This window comes from Arachis ipaensis, chromosome B10 (genome assembly GCF_000816755.2).
Source record: "Arachis ipaensis cultivar K30076 chromosome B10, Araip1.1, whole genome shotgun sequence".
In the NCBI taxonomy this organism is placed as follows: Eukaryota; Viridiplantae; Streptophyta; class Magnoliopsida; order Fabales; family Fabaceae; genus Arachis; species Arachis ipaensis.
Window position 1 is genome coordinate 74,010,323 of NC_029794.2, and position 25,648 is coordinate 74,035,970.

At 36.8% G+C, this 25,648-nt stretch overlaps 2 protein-coding genes and 1 long non-coding RNA gene across 11 annotated transcripts; all 3 read right to left on the reverse strand.

The window, feature by feature from the left end:
• Positions 2,688 to 5,469, reverse strand: LOC107620693 (glutathione S-transferase 1-like). 6 transcript variants are annotated; one of them, XM_021113820.1, is made up of 8 exons: positions 5,389 to 5,469; positions 5,250 to 5,300; positions 5,088 to 5,173; positions 4,927 to 4,998; positions 4,750 to 4,849; positions 3,732 to 3,860; positions 3,087 to 3,149; positions 2,710 to 2,881 (listed from the first exon to the last, which is right to left on the reverse strand). In XM_021113820.1, the coding sequence occupies exons 3-8, from the start codon at positions 5,088 to 5,090 to the stop codon at positions 2,748 to 2,750; spliced, it is 501 nt and encodes a 166-aa protein (XP_020969479.1). In that variant the 5' UTR covers positions 5,091 to 5,173; positions 5,250 to 5,300; positions 5,389 to 5,469; the 3' UTR covers positions 2,710 to 2,747. The 6 variants fall into 6 exon arrangements, with proteins under 6 accessions (XP_020969483.1, XP_020969479.1, XP_016178308.2 ...); XM_016322822.2 differs by having other exon boundaries at positions 3,732 to 3,800; positions 5,389 to 5,468; XM_021113821.1 differs by having other exon boundaries at positions 3,732 to 3,800; positions 4,714 to 4,849; positions 5,389 to 5,468.
• Positions 18,498 to 19,575, reverse strand: LOC110268065. Its single transcript, XR_002356112.1, has 2 exons — positions 19,506 to 19,575; positions 18,498 to 18,685 (listed from the first exon to the last, which is right to left on the reverse strand). It is a non-coding gene; the product is annotated as an uncharacterized LOC110268065 (long non-coding RNA).
• Positions 19,876 to 21,956, reverse strand: LOC107622076 (betaine aldehyde dehydrogenase 2-like). 4 transcript variants are annotated; one of them, XR_002355413.1, is made up of 5 exons: positions 21,679 to 21,956; positions 21,024 to 21,116; positions 20,897 to 20,930; positions 20,352 to 20,447; positions 19,876 to 19,991 (listed from the first exon to the last, which is right to left on the reverse strand). XR_002355413.1 is itself a non-coding variant. In XM_021113373.1 (5 exons), the coding sequence occupies exons 2-5, from the start codon at positions 21,098 to 21,100 to the stop codon at positions 19,977 to 19,979; spliced, it is 240 nt and encodes a 79-aa protein (XP_020969032.1). In that variant the 5' UTR covers positions 21,101 to 21,116; positions 21,679 to 21,796; the 3' UTR covers positions 19,876 to 19,976. The 4 variants fall into 4 exon arrangements, 1 of the variants encoding a protein (XP_020969032.1); XR_001616059.2 differs by having other exon boundaries at positions 20,789 to 20,930; positions 21,679 to 21,796; XM_021113373.1 differs by having other exon boundaries at positions 20,879 to 20,930; positions 21,679 to 21,796.

Sequence of the window (25,648 nt, forward strand, 5' to 3'; positions counted from 1 at the left end):
CATAACCATTTGAATCCGCCTGACTGAGATTTACAAGATGACCATAGCTTGCTTCATACCAACAATCTCTGTGGGATCGACCCTTACTCGCGTAAGGTTTATTACTTGGACGACCCAGTGCACTTGCTGGTTAGTTGTGCGAAGTTGTGATAAAGAGTTGAGATTACAATTGTGCGTACCATGTTGATGGCGCCATTGATGATCACAATTTCGTGCACCAGAAGCCTTGGATGTCCAGTCTCAGCTGGTTCATCTTTCTTGGGGGAAAGTATTAGTTTAAATTGTCCACTAATTGATTCCAAGTTTTTAAACTAGCTTTAGGCTGGTTATCCAACCATCGTTTTTCTTGCTTCTTTACTGCAAAAGGAAAAATTAATAATCTGTAGACCTCTTGGTCTACTCCCTCACTGTGTACTGTGTCAACAATCCTTAGGAAATTTGCTAGAAATTTCGTAGGTTCTTCATGAGGAAGCCCAAAATACTAGCATTTTTGCTGCACCTAAGTAATAAGTTGAGGATTGAGTTCAAAGCTACTAGCTCTGATGTGAGGTATGCTAATACTTCTTTTAAAGAAGTCAGCAATGCGATTTGTGTAAGAGCCCAAAGTTCTCCTGAACTCCTCATTCCCACTTGGGTTCATGATTAAGAAGGGTAGAAGATGAAGAAAGGAGAAGATAGAAGGAGTAGAAGAAGAGATAAAAGTAGAAAAGATAAATAATAATAAAATAATTTTTTATTTAAATAAAAAATAAAAAAAAGAAAGAAAATAAAATTTAATTACAAAATTTTGAAAAAAGAAGAGAGAAGAAGTTAGTTAGGAAGTTTTGAAAAAAAAAAGAGAGAAAGAAGTGATTAATTAAGAAAAGATTTGAATTTAAAATTTGAATAAATTTTGAATTTTGAATTTGAAATAAGATAAGATGAAGATTTGAAAAATATTTGAATTTTGAAAAAGTTAAGATAAGATTTTTAAATTTTGAAAAAGATAAGAAAAAGATAAGATTTTTGAAAAAGATATGTTTTTTATTTTTGAAAAGAATTGATTTTTGAAAACTTAATAACTAAGATAAGATAAGATAAAATTTTAAAATTGAAATCTGAATTTTATTAAAAAATTCGAAAATTAGGTTGAAATTAAGTTAGAAAAGATATTTTTTATTTTTGAATTTATGATGAAAGAGAAAAATACAAAAAAGACACAGGACTTAAAATTTTTAGATCTAGTGCACCCAAATTTTTGAAAATTTGGAGGGAAACACAAAGGGACACCAAACTTAAAAACTTTAAGATCAAAACACATGCAAGACTCAAGAACACTTTGAAGACCCACAAGAATATCAAACTTAAAATTTTTAGAAAACTAAAACAAAATTTTCAAAAAACATAAGAAAATAAACAAGAAAACACCAAACTTAAAAAGTGAAACAAGATTTAAACAAAGAAAATTTATTTTTGAAGATTTTTTTTTTGAAAGAAAGATTCAAAGGAGCAACTATTCCCAAGAAAATAGACACATTCAAGAAACAAAGATTTAACAAAGAAAAGAAAAATATTTTTGAAAAGGGTTTTGAAATTTTCAAAAAATTTGAAGAACATAAAGGACTTTAATCAAAGTTATACTCTTGCAAAAATCAAAGACTCAACAAGAACATAAATTGAACAAAGAAAAGAAAAATATTTTTGAAAAGGTTTTTAGAAATTTTCGAAAATCGAAGAAGAAGAAAACAGAAATTAAAGACTCAACTAAAATAATGTAAAATAAACTCACCTGGTCTAATTAAGGAGAAAAACAATCCGACAGTTTGTCTAAACTCAACAATCCCCAGCAACGACGCCAAAACCTTGGTAGCACGAATCCCCACACCTTCGTACTAGTGTACCAGCAAGGGCACTGGGTCGTCCAAGTAATACCTGAGCGAGTCAGGGTCGATCCCACGAGGATTGTGGTTTGAAGCAATCATTACAAGAAAAACACCCATTCAGGTACACTTGAAAAGTGTAGCCAAAAGTGAAAAAAAATGATGCCTTAGGCTACGGCTACGCTTTCTGGGCTACGGCTACGCTTTTTGGGGTGATTCCTATTCGGCCGTTGCCTATTCTCAAAGGCTACGTTTTTCTGCACCAAGGGCTACGCTTTTGGCATTTGGGAATAGGGTACGCTTTTCAAGTGATGCTGTCCAGGACCAAAGGCTACGCTTTTCAGCTTCCATTTTTATCAGAATAGGCTACGCTTTTCAACGCTACTGCATCACTTGTAAAACGTAGCCACATTGTATACTATAGCTACTCTATATAAGTGTAGCCTTAGGTCCCTTATTATTTTTTTTTTAATTTTCTGTATAACCATAACTACTCTATATAAGTGTAGCCTTAGGTCCCTCATTATTTTTTTTAATTTTTTTTTTAATTTTCTGTATGTATATAATATTCTAATAATTTTTTATACAACATAATATTTAATAATATTACATATATAATTATATATTTTTAATTAAATGAGTTAAATATTGTAAAATAAAATTAAACACATAATTATACTAAATAATTTCTTTAAACAATAAAAATCATTCTTACACAATTCAAAGACATAATCTTAAGAAGCAATTAACAATCAAAATATAACTTAAGATAATTTAAGTCACATAAAACTTGTATCAGATATCAATTAAAATGCAAAGTTTGCACTCTATCCGAAAAAGAGCTTTAACAAACAGAAAATCGTTAATCTTCTAATCTTGGCATAATGACTAAAAAATGTTCTGAAGCGCCTTCAGATTCTTCTCAAACACATCTTTTTCATGCTGATCTTCATCACCATAAAGAAAACTCTTGGCCTTAACAATTGTATCAGTGTTCATTCCTTTGTTCATTCTCAGCGGAGCTGCTGCAAAAATACTTGCACTTCTAAGAAGTTTAAACAAAAAAATTCTTCTAAAGATGCACAAAAAAAGTGTAAATAGAAATTAACTAAACCAAAATAGTAAGATCACAAACTGAGTTGAAATACTAAAATATATATGATCATCATACTAATTGCTGAATAAATGGACAAAGAAAAAGAAATTAATTGCTGAATATACCATTCCCTATCTTCACTCCAAACAGCTTAAACTTTACTGCCAATAGGATATTTATCACCCAAACCAATCCCAGCATTATTTACCAAACAATTGCAACAGTTACTCATCTTGAACAAAACTAAAAGCATTCTAATAGCTCGTTACCTATCAAAAGTAGTAAGCACTTTGATTTAGCAGATTTAATATCTCAGATAAATAAGATACAATACCACAGTATCTATTTGATTGATCACTTACTTTTTCTCTTCTCAGCTTGTTAGTTTTTTATTATTCTCATTAAAGCTGAATACTAAATTCACAAAATCATGGCAATCAGCTTAATTTCAAGTGGGGAAAACGGAATTGCTTCAAAGAGTAAAGTGAGAATTATCAACCTAAATTGTAAAATTAAAAATGAATTGAGACAGATATATCAATTTTGCACCAATATCCCCAATGCAATTGACAGACCAAACATGAATTCCCTGGCTTAATCTATTTTTGGCGAATCAGAACCCAAAACACAATTCAAGAATACATCAAGTTACACAAGTAAATTGAAGCAAAAGGTTTAAAAAATTGAAGACAAATTAATGAATAAAACTTCATAAACTAATGCATCAATCAGAAACTTTTTCACCTCCAAATTTTGAGAAATACAGTGCTGCTTACCTCTGGAATGGGCTGTCAGATTACATATTCCACGGCAACACCAATTAAAATCCTCCAAGTGATCTTGCACTACATATTGAAGACTAATAATAAGAATTGAAGGTATTTCAAAACTCAAATGCCCCTGTACTATTTTGAATTCCATTAATACAAATTACTTAATAAGAACAGGAACTCTATAGCACAAATTCAATTGTACACAATAGAAGAACAAAAAAGCTTTGCCCCTAATGCAATAATAAAATTTGAATGATGTGATGGTTGGCAGGCTTAGCTTTGGGATTGCAATGATCTTATTGATAACTGCCACAAGTATGAGTAAGAGGTTGCCTTATAGGATAGGTTGGTTGAATGGTGAATGCTACCTAGTCAAAAGGGGTGTTTATGCCGGCTCATATATATTGATCCTAGTAACCGTAGGTTTGGTAACTGGTTCGGTTTTGTTAACCATAAAAGCCAATCAAACAGAACAAGATCACAAAATACATGCACAAACAGGGTGAGGAAGAATTGATCATCCAATTATTATACTTAGAAAGATGCCTTACAAGTTGCTGAGGTAAAAATCCAAGTTCACATTCCAAAGACATTCTTCCAAAGGAATACTAATATTATAATAATAGTTGTTCATTAAAAAGGGTTGCCACATCCAATTAAGATGAGCAAACATGCTTGTATAAAAAATTAAGTGCTGCATAAATTTAAGTACAAAAATATTATAATAATAGTTGTTATTATCACAAAAAGGAATTGATTCCCGTAACCAGTCAGATGCCTAGTCCCTCCAAAAATGAATTGCAAGTAACTGAGCATTGTCATATGAATTGCAAGTACCAGGAAAATTTTATCTCCAGTGGCATATCTCCCAGCGTGATCTTTCAGTAGCTTTTCAAGTGTTGAAAATAATGCAAAATATGCAACATTTAATTAAGGCAAGAAAAAAAAACCACTCAAATGAATAATTGGTTTGGAAGTAACAAACCAGAATATATCTTAATGGTATTCAGTGAAGTGTCACCTGTGAAGCCCTTTCTAATGACACTTTGTGCCCAAGGAAGTTTTTCATGAGGGCCAACCTTTTTCTCAATGACGTTATTCTGCAAAACAATATGTGCAACCTGTGGAGAGTGGATAAGATGATTAGAAAGCCGAGTAACAAAAAGGACTAGAGCTTAAGATTATGCAGCAGGTATACCTGAAAATTGAGTGCTCTTTTGGGAATGTCATGAGGCAGCAAAGGGTATTGAGGATACTTATCATCTAAATACTGCATACATAGAGAACTTGAATAATTGAATATAAATAAGAATATATAAGAGAAACAGGGGAATTAAAATCATGAGTTGGAGGACCAACCATAATAATGGCTAAAGATTTAGCAAGAACAAAATCGCCATCCACCAGAACGGGAATTAAAGCAAGAGGATTCAACTTGAGGAACTCTGATGGTTGTTTAAACAAGGAAATTTAACAATACATGTAACAGAAATAAATACATAGCATAGGTTTAGAACAAACCAGGGTCAGATTTGGAGGAGGCGGTGACAGCTACGTAGTGGTATTTTAAGCCTGAAAGAATGGGAATCGATTAGGAATGTGAATGTAAATATAAATGTAAATGTAAATGTAAATGTAGAATTGAATATAAATATCATACCTTTGAGGTTGAGAGAGAATCGAACTCAGAAGGAGCAGGAGCTCATCCAGTGTGAATACAGCTTAAGATTTACCGCTTCACTCTCCTGAATCACCAAACCATATCGTTTTGAATTCAATTTACATCAAAACAATCAAAATAATCGCAAGCTAAGACAACAGAAGAATGGACCTAGGGTTTGTGGTGAACGAACCTAGAAGAATGAGTTCTCCTACGCCGCAACAGTAGCATGCATGTTCATCAATTCATGAGTTCATAGATTATTATACCAAACCCCCAAATTGAAACCCTAAAATCGGAACCCTAACCTCTCAAATTTCAGAAACCAAATGAAGGTGGATGCATACCTTCTTGACGATGGTGAGCGAATGAAGAGAGGCTTTCAGTTGAGCGCAGCGTCTTCCTGATGTGAGCGCACAGCAAAGAGAAGCGACGGTACGGTGAAGATGAGTGACGGCGTGGTGAGTGGTGAAGATGAGTGAGTGCAGAGTCTTCCTGGAGGTGAGTGGTGACGCCGTGAGTGGTGTGTGGTGATGGCGGACCCTTTCTCTGATTTGGGGTTACGAGTGGCGACGATCAGTGCAGGACGGTTCACGACGGCGTTAGCTTCACGATCTTCACAACGGTGTGGCACTGAGTGGTGAGTGGGGACTGGAGTGCGATGATCTTCGCGACGGTGAGACTTCATGATCTTCGCGCGGTGCAGGAGGCAGGGTTTTCTGAAAGGGTTTTCTCCGTGTTTTGGATTTGGAGAGTTTTCTTCTCGGGTGACTTCTGAGCTTTAGAGGGAAGAATCAAAATTTTCACCAAGTGTGAGCTTACAGATTGTGTGTGCTTTACACTGGGAAAAAGTTAAGAGGAGGGAAAAAATTTACTAAGTGTAAATTTTTTTGCTATAGACACATTAGGCATCACTTTTAAAACGTACCCAAAACTTAATAAATAGGCTACTCTCTAAAAGCGTTCCCTTTGATACGAAAAGTGAACTTTTAGATATTAACCTACGGCTACGCTTTATAAGTGATTTCTAAAATATCTAAGGCTACACTTTTTAAACGATGCCACAAATGTGTATCCTTTTCTCATATAAAAAGGCAACACGGAGAAAAGTGTAGCCTATTCATAGAATAGGCTACGCTTTTCAAATGTAGCTTAAAAAAAGTGTGGCTAAATGGGTATTTTTCTTGTAGTGAATCTATGGTTATCCTGCAGGTCTTAGTCAGGCAGATCAGAACGAGTCAAATTTAACGTGTTTTAATATTGTATAAATTACTTTTATATCAAATATTTGGATGTTAAATAGGAATAAGGAATTAAATGGAATCAATAAAGGGAATAGAGTTGAGGTTTGGAGTTGCTTAGACTTTCAGAATTAATTCTGGTAATACTATCTTCTCTGCTTGTGAGTGATTTCTTCAATGGCAAGCTGTATGTGATTGACACTGGTTTGAGCTGCTGCAAATACTCCTTCAGATATGAACCCCAGGTTTAGTGTGGATCCATTCTGATTGAGGGTGAAACTTCTTAGGATTCTAGCCTCTACCACAGAGACCATAATCTCCTCGTAAGTTGGCTGAACTAATGTCTCGAGAAGTTCCCAACGAAATCGTGGATTAGCCGTCTGAGAGACGTATATTCAAGCTGGTGGTTCATCATTGTTCGATGAAAGATGCACCCTGAAACTATGTAAAATGTGATAACCTTATGCCAGTTCAACGCATTCATATTGATAAAGAACGAATATACATCTTTGAGATATATCAAACACGGATCGAAGAAGAAATAGTAATACTTTTATTAATTCATAGGATTCAGCAGGGCTCCTTCCCTCAACCTAGGAGGTTTGGAAACTCATACTGAAAGTAAAATATAATGGTGAAAACAAAAATAGGGCTGAATGCCTATGTGTTGTTGTAAAATACACTTTAAATACCAAACAGATGACTAGTAAGGGTAAAATAGTCTATTTAGTGCTAAAATCTACTTCTGGGGCCAATTTTGTGAGTGTTTAGGCTGAGCTTTGAGGAGATCCACGTGCTATGAGGTTCCTAGAGCATGAAACGCTGGCTAGGGGGTCTTCTCTGGGCCTTTGGATGCTGGGCTCTGCTCTTTGGGCGCTAGACGCCTGGAAGGGGGCAGGAAGCTGACGTTGGACGCCAGTTTTAGGCCTTCTAATCCGAAGCAAAGTATGAACTATTATATATTGCTGGAAAGCTCTTGAAGTCAGATTTCCATATCCGTTGAGAGAGATCTATTTGGACTTATGTAGCTCCAGAAAAGCTCTTTCGAGTGCAAGGAGGTGAGATCCAGACAGCATCTGCAGTGCTTTCTCTGTCTCTGAATCAGACTTCTGCTCCAGCTCCTCAATTTCAGCCAGAAAACATTTGAAATTGTACAAAAACACAAAAACTCATAGTAGAATCCAAAAATATGATTTTAACACTAAAACCTATAAAAACTCAATAAAAACTAAATAAAAACTATTAAAAACTATATGAAAGTGATGCCAAAAAGCGTATAAAATATCCACTCATCAATCATCAAGCCTTTCCTTGAAGCCTTTGGCAATGTTGACCTCTTCCACCAGGGAATTAATGAGGTCAATGCTCATGCATTCCTCAGGAATGGCTGGATGCTGCATAGCCTTGACAGCATTCAGTACGAACTTTTTCTCATTGACTCTTAGGGTTACTTCCCCTTTTTCAACATCAATGAGGGTTCATCCTGTAACTTGGAAAGGTCTTCCTAGGATAAGGGATACACTCTTGTGCCCCTCCATGTCCAATATCACAAAGTTAGTGGAAAAGGCAAAGGGTCCAACCCTGACAATCATGTCCTCTATTACTCCTGATGGTATCTTAATAGAACCATCAGCAAGTTGAAGGCATATGCGAGTTGGTTTGATTTCATCAGTCAAACAGAACTTCTTTATTAGAGAAGCAGGTATTAGGTTAATGCTTTCCCCATGGTCACACAGAGCTATCCTTGTACAAGCATCACCTAGAGTTCATGATATCACAAAGCTTCCAGGGTCTTTAAACTTCTCTGGTAAGATGTTCTGAATGATTGCACTGCATTCCTCAGTGAGGAGGACTGTTTGAGTCTCTCTCCAATCCTTCTTATGAATTAGAATGTCCTTCATGAACTTTGCGTAAGAAGGTATCTGTTCAAGAGCTTCTGCAAAAGGGATCTTTATCTCTAATGTTTTGAGATATTCCGCAAAGCATGCAAACTATTTATCCCTTTCCTCTTGACAGAGTTTCTAAGGAAATGGCATCTTAGCCTTATAATCATCAACCTTGGTTGATGGAGGTGATGGGAAAAAAATCGTTGGTAAAGAATTTCACAAAAATAATCGCGTTGCAAGTATAGATCTAAACCGACAATTAATCCTCAATCAAATTTAATTTGTTTGTCACTAAAGCAAACCCAATAAAAATAACCAAAGTATTAAACCCCGGGTCGTCTCTCAAGGAATTGCAGGAAAGTATGTTACTATTGGTTATGAGATTGTATCTTTTTGGGTTTTGAGTTTAAGAAACAAGTAATATAAATAATCAAGGAAATAAAATAACTACTAAGAAAAGTCCTAACAAGAATTAAGAATTGGAATTCCTATCCTCATTATCATCATCAATTATGATAGTAATTGCCTTTTGCTTTCACTTAGTTAACCTCTAACAATGAAGGAAAGTCAAGTGAGAAAAGTTAACTTAAGTTCACAAGTTCTAATGAAAGACTAGATTTAGTGAAGCTTAAACCAACTAGCAAGTCTCAAATACCAATCAATAAAAGACCGTTGATAATTCAGGAGTCTCCAATTAATCAATCCAAGCTAAGAACATAAAAAGCTAATTTAAAATCCTCCCAAATATTTTATCAAACACTTGGAAAGCACAACATAAAAACATAGAAATTAAAAAAAGATAATAAAACCTAAATAACCAATTGCAAGGAATCAATAACAACGAATGAGAAAAGAAGTAATAAACATGAAATACTTCAAATTGCATTAAAAGGGAAATCAAATATGACATGAGAATTCATAAACTAAATTGGCAACATAAATAAATTAACAAGAGAAGATAACTAGACTAGTAGAACAAATAAAAGTAGAAGAGAAACCAAATTGAAAATAGAGTAGAAATCTGAAATTGAAAAGGAATAAAACTAAGACCTAAAACCTAGAGAGAGGAGAGAGTCTCTCTCCCTAGAGAACTACATCCAAACCTAAAATTATGTGAATGAATTGTTGAATGAATGATTCCCCCACTCTGCAGCCTCTAATCTTTGTTTATGGGCTTAAAAATGGGCCAAAAATAGTTCAAAAATTGCCCCCAGTGATTTATGATACGTCCAACACGTGGCTATGTCACGCGTACGCGTCACCTAACTACATGGAAACTATGGCAAATTACATATCATTTTGAAGCCCCGGATGTTAGCTTTCCAACGCATCTAAAACCGCCTCATTCGGACCTCTGTAGCTCAAGTTATGATCGATTTAGTACGAAGAGGTCAAGCTTGACAGCTTAGCAATTCCTTCAATTTCTTGTATTCCTTCCACTTTCGCGTGCTTCCTTTCCATCCTCTAAGCCATTCCTGCCCTATAAATTATGAAAACACTTAATAAACATATCACGGCATCGAATGCTAATAAGAGAGGATTAAAATTAGCAATCTTAAGGCCAAACAAGCATGTTTTCAATTATAGCACAAAATTAGGAAGGAAAATGTAAAACATGCGAATTATATGAATAAGTGTGAGTTTAGTGGATAAAATCCACTAAATTAAGCACAAGATAAACTCTAAAAATGGGGTTTAGCAATCTCCCCACACTTAAACATTAGCATGCCCTCATGCTAAACTCAAGAGAAGTTATAAAGGAGTGAAGAGGAATGGTAAGACTTATTAAATGCAACCTATCTATATGAATACAACTACATGCAAAAAAACGATTCTACCTACTTGGTTAAAAATAGATAAACCTTTCAAGAATGAATATGAACTGGATTTCACTAATTCAAATCATAAAAATGAAATACAAATAGACTTGCAAGAAGAAGATAGCTCATGAAAGCTGGGAACAAAGAATCGAGCATCGAACCCTCACCGGAATTGTATACACTCTAATCATTCAGTGTTTAAGGTTCGATTCTCTCGGTTCTCTACTAATCTTGCTTTCTAAGGCTTGCTCTTCTTCTACCAATCAACAAAAATTTAATGCACAAAATACACATATCAAGAGGTCTTTTAAGGGTTGTAATGGGGTTAGGGTCAAAGTAGGAATGTATTTGGTCAAGTGGACTAAAATCTGAATCCTTGAATAACCCAAACTTCTCACCTAACCTAAGACAATCCATGTAATCAAAGTACAAAATCTAACTATCTATTAACCATGTTTCCCACATATTCATGCATCCTAATTTCGAGTACAGTACATATGCATTGCTTTTACCATTTACTTTGTGGCATTTTGTCCCCTTTTATTATTTGCTCTTTTTCTTTTCTTTTTCTCCTTTTTTTTGTCTTTTTATTTTTCTTTTCTTTTCTTTTTATTTTTCTCAATGCATATGATTGAATTATTGAATGCAATAATATGTGCTCAACTATTGTTTTGCACATTTTCACAAGAATATACAACACCCAATTCTCAAACCAAATATTGGCAAAGCCAACTTCCCCACACTTAAATCTGAACACTCTCACTAGTCTAAGCTAACCAAGTATTCAAATTAAGGGTATTATTATTTTCCGCTTAGAGTTAGTGATGAGCTAGAGTAAAGAATAAATGGGATAAGTAGACTCAATATTGGTTTACAAAGGATAAAGAAAAGGTTAAGGCCATATGGGTATGTAAGCTCAGTGAAACAAGGCCTCAAGCATATAAGTTCATGCATACATCAAATAATAAAAATATAGAATTAAGCAAGACAAAGATCACAATTTTAGAGAGAACAACACACACCAAAAAAAAAATATTGGTTGATAAAATACAACCAATCAAATAGGCTCAAAATCTCACTGGTTTTGTGTGTTCGAGCTCTAAACCATGTTCCAATATAATATTTCTTCAAACAAGTTCAATAAAAGTTTTAATTCAAATTTGAAATGCTATAAAATAATTTATTGGAAAAGAATTCATCACTTCAACCAAGCAGTGGTAGAATATGCACAAAAATCAAACAAGCATGCAATCAAACATGTAGATGCAACAATGAACTAACAAAGAGGATTAAACACTAGTGTTGAGAAGAAAATAACTAACCTACGGAAGTCGGTATCGACCTCCCCACACTTAAAGGTTGCACCGTCCTCGGTGCATGCTAAGATATGCAAGTGGACGGGTGGCTACAAATGATGCTTTTCTCTGAAGATTGTGCAGATGGACTTGTCCGTTGTTCTCCCCATTTAGAAGCTTTTCCTTTCCCTTCTCGGTGGCCATCCTAAAATAAGAGAAAAAGGAAAAAAAATAACCCAAAAAGAAGGATAAGAAAACAAATAAAATATGGGTGTGTTGATGCCAAATAATAAGGGTCTCAACTACATGGTAGCTACAACATGTGAGTGAGAAAAATAGTAGAAGCAAATGGCATATCAATAGTGCAAAAATTGCAATAATAGGGAGAGAGATTGGGTAATGAAAGACAGTGTAAGTGCATATCAATGCAAATGAAATACAAGTATCATAAAAATTAGCTTTGACTTATAATTAATAATATCCAATAGTTTAAAACATATCACGAAGTACCAAAATAATTCAAGAAAAGATACAACAGTTGAATAAGAACATTTAACACCAACGAAAAAGTAATAAATTTAGAAAAGAAAATAAAAACAGGCACAAAATTAAAATGCAGTGAATGAAAGTATACAAATAAATTAACTAAAATAGAATGAAAAAGAATAAGGATGACAAATTAAAGAAATGAAGAAGAAGAAATTAAAAAAGGAGGAAGAAAGAAGGAAAAAGGAGAGAAGAACGGAGAAGGGAATGAAAAACAGGGCGCGACGCCTGCACATACATCACGCGTATGCGTAAAAACAGAAACGGCCATGCAACGCGTAAGCGTCGCCCACGCATACGCGTGGGTAGCCAAAAATGAACACGAACGCGTGAGCGTCGGTCACGCGTACGCGTGACTACTCGCGCGACTCCAGTACCAAGGCAGCACAACTTTCTGTTCAAGTCACTCTTTTACGCCGATTAACATGCCCATGCGTACGCGTCGCTGACGCTTACACGTGGATGGTGAAAAACGTAGGGGACGCATACGCGTGGGTTGGCTTGTGCATCAGGCACCCCTCCTGCACAGCTCCCGCGTAACTCTCTGTTCATTTTAGATAAGGAGCAAACCTACATACGACGCGAGCGCGTCATCGACGCTTACGCATCGCGTGCAAAATTTTTTCTTTTTTATGCAGAAGTAAATATGCAGAACTGAGAAATAACACTAGTAAGAATGAAATGAAACTAATAAAAAGGGAAGATCATACCATGATGGGTTGCCTCCCACCTAGCACTTTTCTTTAACGTCCTTAAGTTGAACAATTGGTGAGTTCCTTGACAGGGTGGCTTATGCTTGAACTCTTCCTTGAATCCCCACCAATGTTTGTAATTCCAATAGCCTCCGGGGTCCCAAACTAGGCACATAAATCCTTCAAGCAAGTTAAAGCAAGTGACAAATTCTCAAGAGTGTGGATTGCTAGAATGAATTCCAGGGTCCCAAACCTCGCTTTTGCACCCGTCTTCTTGTTGATCATCATTTCTCCACTTGGGTGGTAAGCAAGACGAATTCTCAATGAAGCCTCCAAACAACTTCCTAGACCCATTCAATGTAGCATGACTCCAACCTTTACAATTCAACCTTGATGGTCCAACTATAATGAGCTTCGGTTGTCGTTTTCAACCACTAATCCTCTCTCTTTTACTCTTAAAGCCACAAATATTCCTAAGTTGATCATCCATCTCAAGCAAACCATATTCAAGTGGAATGAGAAAGCTGAGGGATATGAATTTTACCCACTTAAATGTTGTGAAGGATGATGGTGACTTAGGGGGAGAGGTCTCCAACAACTTTGGCAACGTGATTTCAAGATCTATTCCCTTGTGCTCTTCCTTGACAACTTCCACCTTTTTGCAAGCTTCTTCAATTCAACCTCTACCTCTTGGTAGCTTTCTTCCAATTCAATCTCTTCTTCATTGCTTACCAAGGGCATGGGAGGTTGTGCTCCTTCTTCTTTAATCTCCATGTCAAGTCTAATGGGAGAGGATTCAATTGTAGATAAGAATTCATCAATGATTGAATCCATCTCTTGATCAACCTCTTTGAAGTCTTCAACCATGATATGTCTTGGAGGTTGTACACCTCCCTCAACATCAACTTCAAACGTCTTGGAAGAAGGCTCTATGACTTGAGTTTCTCATGGAGGTTCCGCATCTCCTAAGTCTTCAACCACTTCCTCTTCTTCTATAATTTCGGCTTTCTCCACTTGCTCTAGTACAAAATTGAACTCCTCTTTGATGTCTTCCTTTTCTAATTCTTCAACTACTCCTTCATCTTCAAGTGTCTCTACTTTCACATTTTGGGCATCCTCTTGCTTCTTTTGAAGTATGGATGAGTGCATTCGATCCATTAAGTCCCTAAGACGATCTCTTCTCTCTTGTTCTGTGTCAATAGCATAATTTGGCTCGTGTTGCTCTTGGATTGATGGATCTACACGGGATATAAAAGCTTGGAGAGGAGAGGTGAGAGCAGAGGTAAGTGTGGTTTGAAGCTCTCTTTGCCCTTGGCGAATAATATTAAAGGTATCATCTATGGGAGCTTGGGCTGGATAGGAGGGTTCATTATTTTGGAGAAAGGGTTCATAATAGGAAGGTGGTTCTTCTTGGTAAGGGTATGGTGATGGTGAATATTGAGGTGGTAGTTCATAAGAGTAATTATGTTGGAGTTGGGATAGTTCTATGTGTGGTTCGTATGGTTCATATGGTGGTTGGTATGGTAGATATGGGTTAGGGTCATATGGAGGTGTTTGGTGGTAAGGGGCTTGTGAGTATGGTGGTTCAAAATTATATTGAGGAGGGGGTTCATAGGCGTATGGTGGTGGTTGTTGATAATCAAAAGGGTACTCACCATAGCCATTATCTTGGTATGCCTCTTGGAATGGCTCTTGGTCATAGTATGTTGGTGGAGGTTGTTGCCAAGAGGGTTGATCAAATCCTTATTACTCCTCCCATCTTTGATTATCCCATCCATGATGCATATTCTCATTGTAGTCTCCATTTCCTACAACATAATTTGAACCAAACTCATAGCCAAGTGATGAGAATTCATAGTAGCAAATAAAAATAAAAACTAATAAAAATAAGCAACTAAGTCCTAAAAACTAAGAAACAAGCAAAAAACAAATATTTATAATAACCAATAATAAGGCACACGTTTGCAATTCTCCAGCAACGGCGCCAAAAATTGATGGGAGAAAAATCGTCGGTAAAGAATTTCAAAAAACTAATCGCGTTGCAAGTATAGATCTAAAGCGACAATTAATCCTCAATCAAATTTAATTTGTTTGTCACTAAAGCAAACCCAATAGAAAATTCCTAACAAGTATTGAGAATTGAAATTCCTATCCTCATTATTATCATCAACTATGATAGTAATTGCCTTTTCCTTTCACTTAGTTAACCTCTAACAATGAACGAATGTCAAGTGAGAAAAGTTAACTTAAGTTAACAATTCCTAATCAAAGACTAGATTTAATGAAGCTTAAACCAACTAGCAAGTCTCAAATACCAATCAATAAAAGACCGTTGACAATTCAAGAGTCTCCAATTAATCAATCCAAGCTAAGAACATAAAAAGCTTATTTAAAATCCTCCCAAATATTTTATTAAACACTTGGAAGGCACAACATAAAAACATAGAAAATAATAAGAGATAATAAAACCTAAACAACCAATTGCAAGGAATCAATAACAATGAATGAGAAAAAAAGTAATAAACATGAAATACTTCAAATTCCATTAAAAGGAAAATCAAATATGACATGAGAATTCATAAACTAAATTGGCAACATAAATAAATCAACAAGGGAAGATACCTAGAGCAGTAGAACAAATAAAAGTAGAAGAGAAACTAAATTGAAAGTAGAGTAGAAATCTAAAATTGAAAAGGAATAAAACTAAGACCTAAAACCTAGAGAGAGGAGAGAGCCTTTCTCCCTAGAGAACTACATCTAAACCTAAAATTATGTGAATGAATTGTTGAATGATTTACCCACTCTGCAGCCTCTAATATGTGTTTTCGGGCTTGGAACTGGGCCAAAAATAGCCCAGAAATTGCCCCCAACAATTTCTGATACGTCCAGCACGTGGCTATGTCACGCGTACGCGTCGTTCACGTGTACGCGTCGCTGAACTTTCGCAAGGACACGCGTACGCGTGACCCACGCGTGCGCGTCACCTAACTACATGGAAACTATGGCAAATTGCATATCATTTTGAAGCCCCGGATGTTAGCCTTCCAACGCATCTAAAACCGCCTCATTCGGACCTCTGTAGCTCAAGTTATGATCGATTTAGTACGAAGCGGTCAGGGTTGACAGCTTAGCAATTCCTTCAATTTCTTGTATTCCTTCCACTTTTGCGTGCTTTCTTTCCATCCTCTAAGCCATTCATGCCCTATAAATCCTGAAAACACTTAACAAACATATCACGGCATTGAATGGTGATCAGAGAGGATTAAAATTAGAAAATTTAAGGCCAAATAAGCATGTTTTCAATCATAGCACAAAATTAGGAAGGAAAATTTAAAACATGCGAATTATATGAATAAGTGTGAGTTTAGTGGATAAAATCCACTAAATTAAGCACAAGATAAACCCTAAAAATAGGGTTTATCAGGAGGCCTAATGCCATGTGTGTTGGAAGGGGGGTTACTACCTTGTTTAGCAAGGTTGTTGTCATTAGGTGACTGACTTCCCTTGCCTGGGCGTTCAACGCCAAGAGGGATACCTTTCTGGGCGTTTGAATGCCCAGTCTCTGCCCTTTCCTAGCGTTCAACGCCAAGAGGGATACCTCTCTGGGAATTTAAACGTCCAGAGTTATCTTTTGTAGAGACATGGTTATCCTCTATGGGCTTTTCATTTTTATTATACTGAGGTTGGGTGCTTAAGGTTTTCCCACTCCTCAGTTGGATAGCCTGGCATTCATCTGTTATCGTCTTAGATAACTGCTGCCTTGTTTGACACAACTGGGCTTCTACATTTCTGTTAGAAGCCTGAGTTTCTCGTAGAGCCTCTTACAGTTCCAGCATTTGCTGGGCAATGGCTTGTAGTTGCCGAGTCAGAGATGCTGATTAATGGCAACTATCTCAATGAGCTCTTGGGCTTCTTGAATGGTTTTTCTCATGTGTATGGAACTACTAGCAGAGTGGTCCAAAGACATTCTATCAATGTCTGAAAGCCCATAGTAGAAGACGTCTTACTGTACCCATTCTGAAAACATTTCAGTGGGACATTTTCTTAGCATCCTCCTATACCTCTCACAAGCATCATAAAGAGATTCACTATCTCCTTGTTTGAAGCCTTGGATGTCTAGCCTCAGCTGGGTCATCTTTCTTGGGGGGAAGTATTCGTTTAAAAACTTTTCCACTAACTGTTTCCAAGTTTTTAAACTAGCTTTAGGCTGGTTATCTAACCACCTTTTTGCTTGATCCTTTACTACAAAAAAAAAAGCAATAATCTGTAGACATCTTGGTCTACTCCCTCACTGTGTACTGTGTCAGCTATCTTTAAGAAATCTGCTAGGAATTCTGTAGGTTCTTCCTGAAGAAGCCCAGAATACTGGCAGTTTTGCTGCACTAGGGTAATAAGTTGAGGGTTCACTTCAAAGCTACTAGCGCTGATGTGAGGTATGCTGATACTTCTTTCATAGAAGTCAACGGTGAGATTTGTATAAGATCCTAGAGTTCTCTTGAGCTCTTCATTCCCACTTGGGTTCATGATTAAGAGAGGTAGAAGATGAAGAAAGAAGAAGATAGAAGGAGTAGAAGAAGAGAGAGAAGTAGAGAAGATAAACAATAATTAATATATATATATATATATATATATATATATAACCAAAATTAAAATTAATTAACTAAAAGAAAATTAATTCAAAAAATAAGAGAGAAGAGTAGAAGAGTTAGTTAGGAAGTTTTGAAAAAGAAGAGAGAGAAGATAAGCAATTAATTAAAAAGAGATTTGAATTTAAGATTTGAAATTTGAAAATAAAAATTTAAATTTGAAAATAAAAATTTAAATTTTAAAATTGAAAATTAAAAATCTTCAAGTCACGTGCATGCATCAGGTGTGCGTACGCATCGCTCCTTGCTGGTCATCTCCTTTAATTCTTGTGCTGCAGAAACTCCATCAAATCCAGCCGAATGCTACCTAAAATAAACAGAATTGTACAAGATTCAAAGTAGCATCCATAGTGGCTAAAAGATAATTAATTCTTGATTAAACTCAACAAATTAAATGCAAATTCACTAGGAAAAGATAGGAAAGATGCTCACGCATCACAACACCAAACTTGAATTGTTGCTTGTCCTCAAGCAACCAAAATAATACACTACAAGAAAACACTCCTTTTGCCACGCTTTTAAAGCGTGACGAAAAGCTCAAAAAAGCGTGGCGATAGCTTTTCACCACGCTTTTTGAGCTACCGCCACGCTTTTGAAAGGGTGACCTATCAAAGGGTGGCGGTTGCTCTATCGCCACGCTTTTTGCAGCCTATTGCCACGCTTTTTCTTTTGCCACACTTTTTACAACTAGCCACCCATTAAAGCGTGGCCGTATGCGAGAGATATGGCCACGCTTTAAAAGCGTGGCCATATGGGAGAAATGGCCACGCTTTTGAAGCATGGTGATAGGAAGAGATACGGCCACGCTTTTGAAGCGTGTCGATAGGGAGAGATATGGCCACGCTTTAAAGCGTGGTGATAGGGAGAGATACGGCCACGCTTTTGAAGCGTGGCGATAGAGAGGTATACAGCCACGCTTTAAAAGCATGGCGAAAACCTTGTTAAATTAAAAAAAATTCTTTTCCTTACTTGATCTTCATTACTACACTATAAATTTTCAATCCTTTTTTATTACCAAACCTACAAAATTACAATTGAAGATGAAAATGAAGCAAAATTACAACATGATTTAAAACCGAAAAAAAAAAGATAGATCATCATGACACTAGTTCTTCTTGGCTCCTAATGCAATTGTATGAACTCTTTCAACATCAATCCAAGCCTCTGCAGCCTGCAGAACCAAATCCAAATCTTCTTCATAAAAAACAAAAGGCATAATAAAAAAGTACACAATCGGTGAGTGGCAACAAATAAAACAATGACTCCTTCATCAACTAGAAAAAACTAGAACACCACTTTAAAACACTTGTAGATATGTTAATCAATAGTTACACATTAACACAAGCAATAATTTTAGACTGGAATCGGTTCTAACTGCTTTTGCATTGACTGGTTAATGGAATTTTTTATTTATATTCTTCTAGAAAAAAAACTAGTGCAAATATTTACTCCTTAAGTATTTGGCTTTGTCCTATGATGTTTGAATGAGGAGTTTCTTGCAACCAAATGATTTATAATGCTGTATCTCTAACTCATAATGATCAAGTGTCATTATCTTTTTAATATAATCTTCAAACTTCAGAAATGAACATGATTGGTTGAGATATTGATGGTGCAATGTGCTCAGATTAAGTGTATTATGAACCTATGTGCTCCATAAGAGTTGCAACCCCATCGCAAAACTGTAGTAGTTCCATCTCTTTCTATTAGAAATTTAGAACTAGCTAGCTCGATTTCTTTGTATCATAATGAATAATGAATATCAATTATATTTTCTTTTTGTATGTGAAGTAATGAATATGATGCACATCAAAGATAGTTATAAATAACTAAGATATTAATAGGAACACAAAATCGAGACTATGTTATAAATAACTCCTAAATCAAACAAAGACGCTGCTTCAACAAATACGCATATACAAGATCCTCACAAAGTCAAAATAGTATATCTAATAGTACTATAGTAGAGAAATAGAGAAGACTTAGATTACCAGATCAACTTGTTTGGAGGCCCCAAAATCTGCAAGTTTAATGCAACCTTTATTATATACAAGAATATTGCCCCCCTGAAATTGTTTACAATTGAACATTAGTAACTCAAAAAAGGAGATCTGACATGCTAATCAATGATACTACAAGAAAAAAGAACTGTTATTAGAAGAAAAAAGAACAAAAAAGTGAAGGGCATCATTAGATACTTTTCAAGAATGAATATTCAACAATAAAGCTTGAACACAATACAACAGATGCAGACTTGCCTATAACTGCAGCAGATCTAGTTGGCTAGTGTAAGAGCCTCTGGAGAACCAGGAGAAAGTTTTGAGCCAACTGCCGGGTTTATACCAGATGGAAAAATCGCTATGGCAACCCTCTGCACAGAGGAAATCACACTACGGATGTCTGCTCCATTGCGACGGCGCTGGCTCGGGGATTGACAGTTTGAGAGTTGCAACAGGAATCTATCATGCTTTAGAAATCTGGATGAAGAGAGCAAGGGATAAGTCAGGACAACCTCCAATAGAATAATTTTTATCAAATAAACTAGAATTCTATACCTGAAATGAACAGTATTGCCTAGTTTATGTTAAAGATAAGAACCATTGCCTTAATTATACAATCAAAATGATCATGTTTTCTGTTTTCATAATTGTGAAAAGAAAAACATAAACATAAGAAAAATACTGTTTACTGTCTTCATTTCTTATTTTCACGGCTTCCTTTTTACAAAATTTGAAAACAAGTTACACAAAAAATGTAGACAAAAAATAAACCAAACCAGAAAAAACTTTTCGTTTGTGTGCTATCTAAAAAGTATTTAAACCTAACTATGTCCAAACCTGCACTTTTCTTTTTTCCTCCTCAAGCTCCATAATTTTCTTCCCAAAGTGCTCTTTGAGTGCTTCAGTATCAATTCCAATGCGCTTCATCTTAGACTGCAAGGAAGTAAAAATGTACGGCAATTAAAACACCATAAAATGGAACACTTACTGATTCACTGTTTGAGGCCCCAAGATATTAGCATAAAGACAAATTAAGAAAAACAATTAGCACATTCCAATATCACTTGTTTTTTGTTTTTATCCTTCCAATATTAATGTTATGGAAACCGATGCTGCAAAAATCCTTTATTTTAAAGTTCAATATACTATAGTGTATATAGTAGGAGCAGAAAAGACAAGCTTTATTTAAAAACTTGAAAGAAAAAAAAAGGTAATGACCGAAGAAAAAGCTTTAATTTTGAACTCTGGAGTTCAGGTTTAAGAACGGCCAATACCGTATGGTGTACGAGATTCTCGTATATTCATTGTTCTTCAGTTACTAGATTTATTTCTAATCTATTATACATAAAGACAATATTTAGTACACACGAAGGAAGGCCCACTTCTTTGCATATGTCAGCCAACTCCAAACATGTCCTGAAATAAATCAAAGCATAGCCTATAGTTCAGCAAAAATAACCAAGACTCAAAAAGAAGCAAAGATTTTGCAAGAGCTGCTGAGAAACATACACAGATGCCAATTCGGAAGGCTTCAATATTGCAGCACAACCAGCTGCCAGAGCAGGGGCAACCTTCCATGTAGCCATTAACAGAGGATAGTTCCTAAAACATGATATCTAGTTAGCCATCAAGATAGCAATTTTGCTAACAGAGAGAGGTAACTAGTTTAGGGATTGTAAAAAAGTATAACAGCTAAAATATCAAATAATCATCCATAACTGAAATCAATAAATCAATATCACAGTAAAAAACAGCAGCTCTTATTAACACAATAAAAAACACCAGCTGCACAACAGAACCAGAAATCAAATAAATCATCAACAAAAATTCAAAAACAGCAACAAATAATCAACAAAAACTATGAAATCAATAAATCAACAAAAAATCAAAAACAACAGAGCCAGAAATTCAAAAACAGCAGCAGCAGTATAGCAAAGCCATTTTTCATCAATAATTTCAACAAAAACACAAAACCCTGTAAGCTTATCCATGATTTCACTTCCAGAAACAGAGTTAATCAACTAAGAACAAGCAAGAATGAGGGTATCAATTAATCATCAAGCAGTAAGCCAGTAACAGAATTAATCAACCAAGAACAAGCCAGTAACTACAAACAAAGCATTTTCAAGAAGCAGTGGCTTAAGAAAGCAGCAAACAAACACACCTGAGTCACATAAGTCCGCTGAAAAGGGCTCTTCTCTGCATTGAGCTGAAAGAGAGAGAGAGAGTACGGACATCTTTGAACTGAAGGAGGCCATAAGGTCGCCGAGGTAGGAGACAGTGCAATGAGCGGATTCGATGAGCGGAAGACGAAAATGAAGATTAACAAGATGAAGAAGGGTGAAGGGCTAAGGGCGAGTGACGAAGATTAACAGTGCGATGAGCGGATTCGATGAGTGTTTTCGAGTGACAAAGGCTAAGGGCGAAGGGCGAGGGGTGAAGGGTGAAGGGCGAAGGACGAAGGGTTTAGGCCGAAGTGCGAAGGGTGAAGGGTTCAGGGCTAAGGCTAATGGGAGGCACTCTTCAGGCTTAGGGTTTCGAGTGATTAGGTCTTTGGGTGAAGGGTTAGTGTCTTGTCTTTGGGTTGGAGACCGGGTTGGGAGCCGGGTCAGGGGCCGGGTTAGGGTCAATGGGTTGGAGCCCCTCTCGCCACGCTTTTAAAACGTCACTGTTTTGCTCTACGGTCACGCTTTTAAAGCGTGCCAAAAGCGTACTTGGATATGGCCATGCTTTGTAAGCGTGGCAGTAATGAAACCCTGTCGCCACGCTTTCAAAACGTCCTTGTTTCTCTTTATGGCCACGCTTTTGAAGCGTGGCAAAAAAAAACGTGGCCGTTTCTCTAACCAATTGCCACCCATACAAAAGCGTGGCCGTTGATGCTTTTCGCCACGCTTTTAAAGCGTGGCAATAAAAAAGGTGGCCAAATCTCTAATCTATTGCCACCCACATAAAAGCGTGGCCATTGACCACTTTTGGCCACACTTTTGAAGCGTGGCAAGAAAAAAGCGTGGCCATAGACCTTTTTTCTTGTAGTGATATAAGCTTAGGATGTAAATTTGCATGAGAATGAGAGTTCGATTAAGCTCATGTCTCTTCTTATAGTGGGGTTTACAATTGAAATCTTGAATAGTTTTGGCATCTCACTCTCCTTTGAATCAAAAGGATGTCACTATAATTCGAAATTAGAATCCGGATAATATTATGAATTCTCTAATCTTTTGTAACTCAATTTAACCCTTGAACACATCAATTTTTCTTTGATTCTTTATTTTTTTCTTTGGTGCTTTGCACCTTGAGCCTAGCCGTGACTTTAAATGTTTTGTCTCAAGCTTCACTTGACACAGAAACACCACAAGCACTTAACTGGGGAACTCTCTTTAAGATCAGATTTTCCTTTCAGTTACTCCCAGAGAGTGGTGCTCAAAGCCTTTGGCATACTCTGTTAATTGCAATTGATCTCGACTCTAAATATTTTGTCTCAAGGATTACTTTACACAAGAACACCACAAGCATGTGACTAGGGAAACAACTCTTTGAGCTTTTAATCATGTCTGACCTCCCTAGTCATTTATGCTCAGAGCCTTGGACCTTGCCATTTTTTTTTTTGCTGTTTCTTTTGCTTCAAGGATTAAACTTTCATAAATTTTAGAGAAGTCATAATAGTTCTCTAAATTCATGTTCCTGATACATCAACATCCTTTGATTCAAATTCAACTATGCACTGTTCATATCATGCATTCAGAATTACAATTAATATCACCACATTTAAGTAAATAAGACTACTCTTAAAATTAAACTCAATTTCTCATGCACTACATCTTTTCTCCTTTCTTTTTTATTTTAATCTTAGTGGGTAATACATGAGACATCTTTCAGAGTTAAAGCAATTAAGAAAAAAACTAAACTAGAACCTAGGATTCTAACTAATAAAGGATCATGCAATAAACAAAGTAAAATAGCAAAAAACCGGAACATAACATAGTAAAAGCGGGAAGGAATAAAAAATGAAAGGAATTCAAAACCTCAGTTATGCTAGTGGCCATGACATTCCTCCATGAAGAACATTCATCTCCCTTCGGTGCTATTAAAATAAACAGAAAAGCCATAAGCGAAGCATCAACACCAAACTTAAAGGTTTGCTTGTCCTCAAGCAAAGAAGAACTGAAAACAAAAACAAAGAGTATGAGGAAAGAAGAATAAAAGGATAGAAAAACAAGAGAGAATTAGGAATTGGGAGGGAGAGAGAATGAAAATTAAAAACTGGACGGCGCATGCGACGCGTACGCGTGGGTCGCGCGATTTTCTTAATGACGCGTGAGCGTCAGGCACGCGTACGCGTGCCCTTGGTTTGTGTAAATCGCGTGAAGGCAGCCGTGTGCATGCACAACTCTCTGTTTGCGTGGCTTGGGAATCAAAATTTTCATATGACGCGTGCGCATCATGCACGCGCACGCGTGGATGGCCGTTTGTGCAATGGACGCGCACGCATCAGGGACACGTACGCGTGATCAAATTTGTGCTTCCAGCACACTTCCAGCCCCAAGACATCATAACTCTCTGCCCAAACACTCATTGACACCGATTTTCAGTGTTCGCGTCAGTGACGCGCACGCGTGGATGGCTAAAAGCGCAAACGACGCGCACGCGTGAGGTCGCATACGCATGTTCTTGTTTGTGCGCAAAGCATAGTTCCAGCTCCACTCCTGATCAACTCTCTGTTCACTTTTATTTTTTTACCCGCACACATATGACGCGTAGACGCGTATGCGTCAACGACGCTTGCGCGTCGTGTGCTCGCTTTTTTTTTTATTTTGAAATATCCAGTTCCTGTTCTAGAATAGCTGCTTGCTTAGAAAAATAGTAAAAACTCAATAAAATTCAAATAAGTAAGAAAACTGCTACTACGAAAAATAACTAAGGATACGAAATTATTGGGTTGCCTCCCGACAAGTGCTTCTTTAACGTCACTAGCTTGACGGTCAGTTCTGCTAATTCAGCAGGTGAGCGAACCTCTGGCGATCAATCTCGCCCCCCTAGATAGTGCTTCAACTTCTGGCCATTTACGATAAATTTCCTGTCCAAATTCTCTTCCTGTATTTCCACATGACTATATGGTGAAGCTCTGGTAACCACAAACGGTCCTGACCACCGGGATTTCAGCTTCCCGGGAAAGAGTTTGAGCCTTGAATTATACAGAAGCATTCTCTGTCCTGGCTCAAAGACTCAATGGGCAATCTTGTTGTCATGCAATAACTTGGTTCTCTCCTTATAAAGCTTGGCATTCTCATAGGCTGAATATCTGAATTCATCAAGCTCATTCAACTAAAGCATTCGCTTAATTCCTGCAGCTTCTGAATCAAGATTCAGATACCTGATTGCCCAGTAAGCTTTGTGCTCCAGCTCAACTGGTAAGTGACAGGCTTTGCCATAGACCAACTGATAAAGGGATATGCCAACGGGAGTCTTGTACGCTGTCTGGTATGCCCAGAGAGCATCATCAAGCTTCCTAGACCAGTCCTTTCTTGAAACACTGACAGTCTTTTCTAGAATCCTCTTAAGTTCCCTGTTGGAAAATTCAACCTGTCCACTTGTATGAGAGTGATAGGGGGTTGCCACTTTATGACGGACTCCATATCTCTGCAGAAGAGAGTCCAGCTGTCAATTACAGAAGTGACTGCCTCCATCACTAATGAGTGTCCTTGGGACACCAAACCAGCTAAAGATATATCTCTGAAGAAAGCTCATTACCACTTTGGCATCATTAGTGGGTAGAGCCACAGCTTCCACCGACTTGGACACATAATCAACTGCCACTAGAATATAGTTGTTTGAATGTGAGGGTGGGAAAGGTCCCATGAAATCAATACCCCACACATCAAATAACTCAACCTCAAGAATCCCTTGCTGTGGCATTTCATGGTTGGCAGGGAGATTCGTGGCTTTTTCACATCTGTCACAGTGCTTCACAAATTCTCTTGAATCTCTAAAGAGAGTCGGCCAGTAAAACCCGCTCTGAAGGACCTTTGTAGCAGTCCTTTCACCACCAAAGTGGCCTCCATAATCTGAACCATGACAGTACCAAAGAATTTGCTGTATTTCTTCATCTGGGACACATCTCCGGATGATACCATCTG

Coding starts and splice junctions, on each gene's coding strand:
- LOC107622076 (XM_021113373.1), bottom strand. CDS start 21,100: ATGGCTACATGGAAGGTTGCCCCTGCTCTGGCAGCTGGTTGTGCTGCA. Junction 20,931..21,023: donor CCTTCCGAATTGGCATCTGT/GTATGTTTCTCA, acceptor GATTTATTTCAG/GACATGTTTGGAGTTGGCTG. Junction 20,448..20,878: donor AAGTGGGCCTTCCTTCGTGT/GTACTAAATATT, acceptor ACTTCCTTGCAG/TCTAAGATGAAGCGCATTGG.
- LOC107620693 (XM_021113820.1), bottom strand. Junction 4,850..4,926: donor AAAGAGCACTCAATTTTCAG/GTATACCTGCTG, acceptor CACTCTCCACAG/GTTGCACATATTGTTTTGCA. Junction 3,150..3,731: donor TCTGACAGCCCATTCCAGAG/GTAAGCAGCACT, acceptor AAATAATGCTGG/GATTGGTTTGGGTGATAAAT.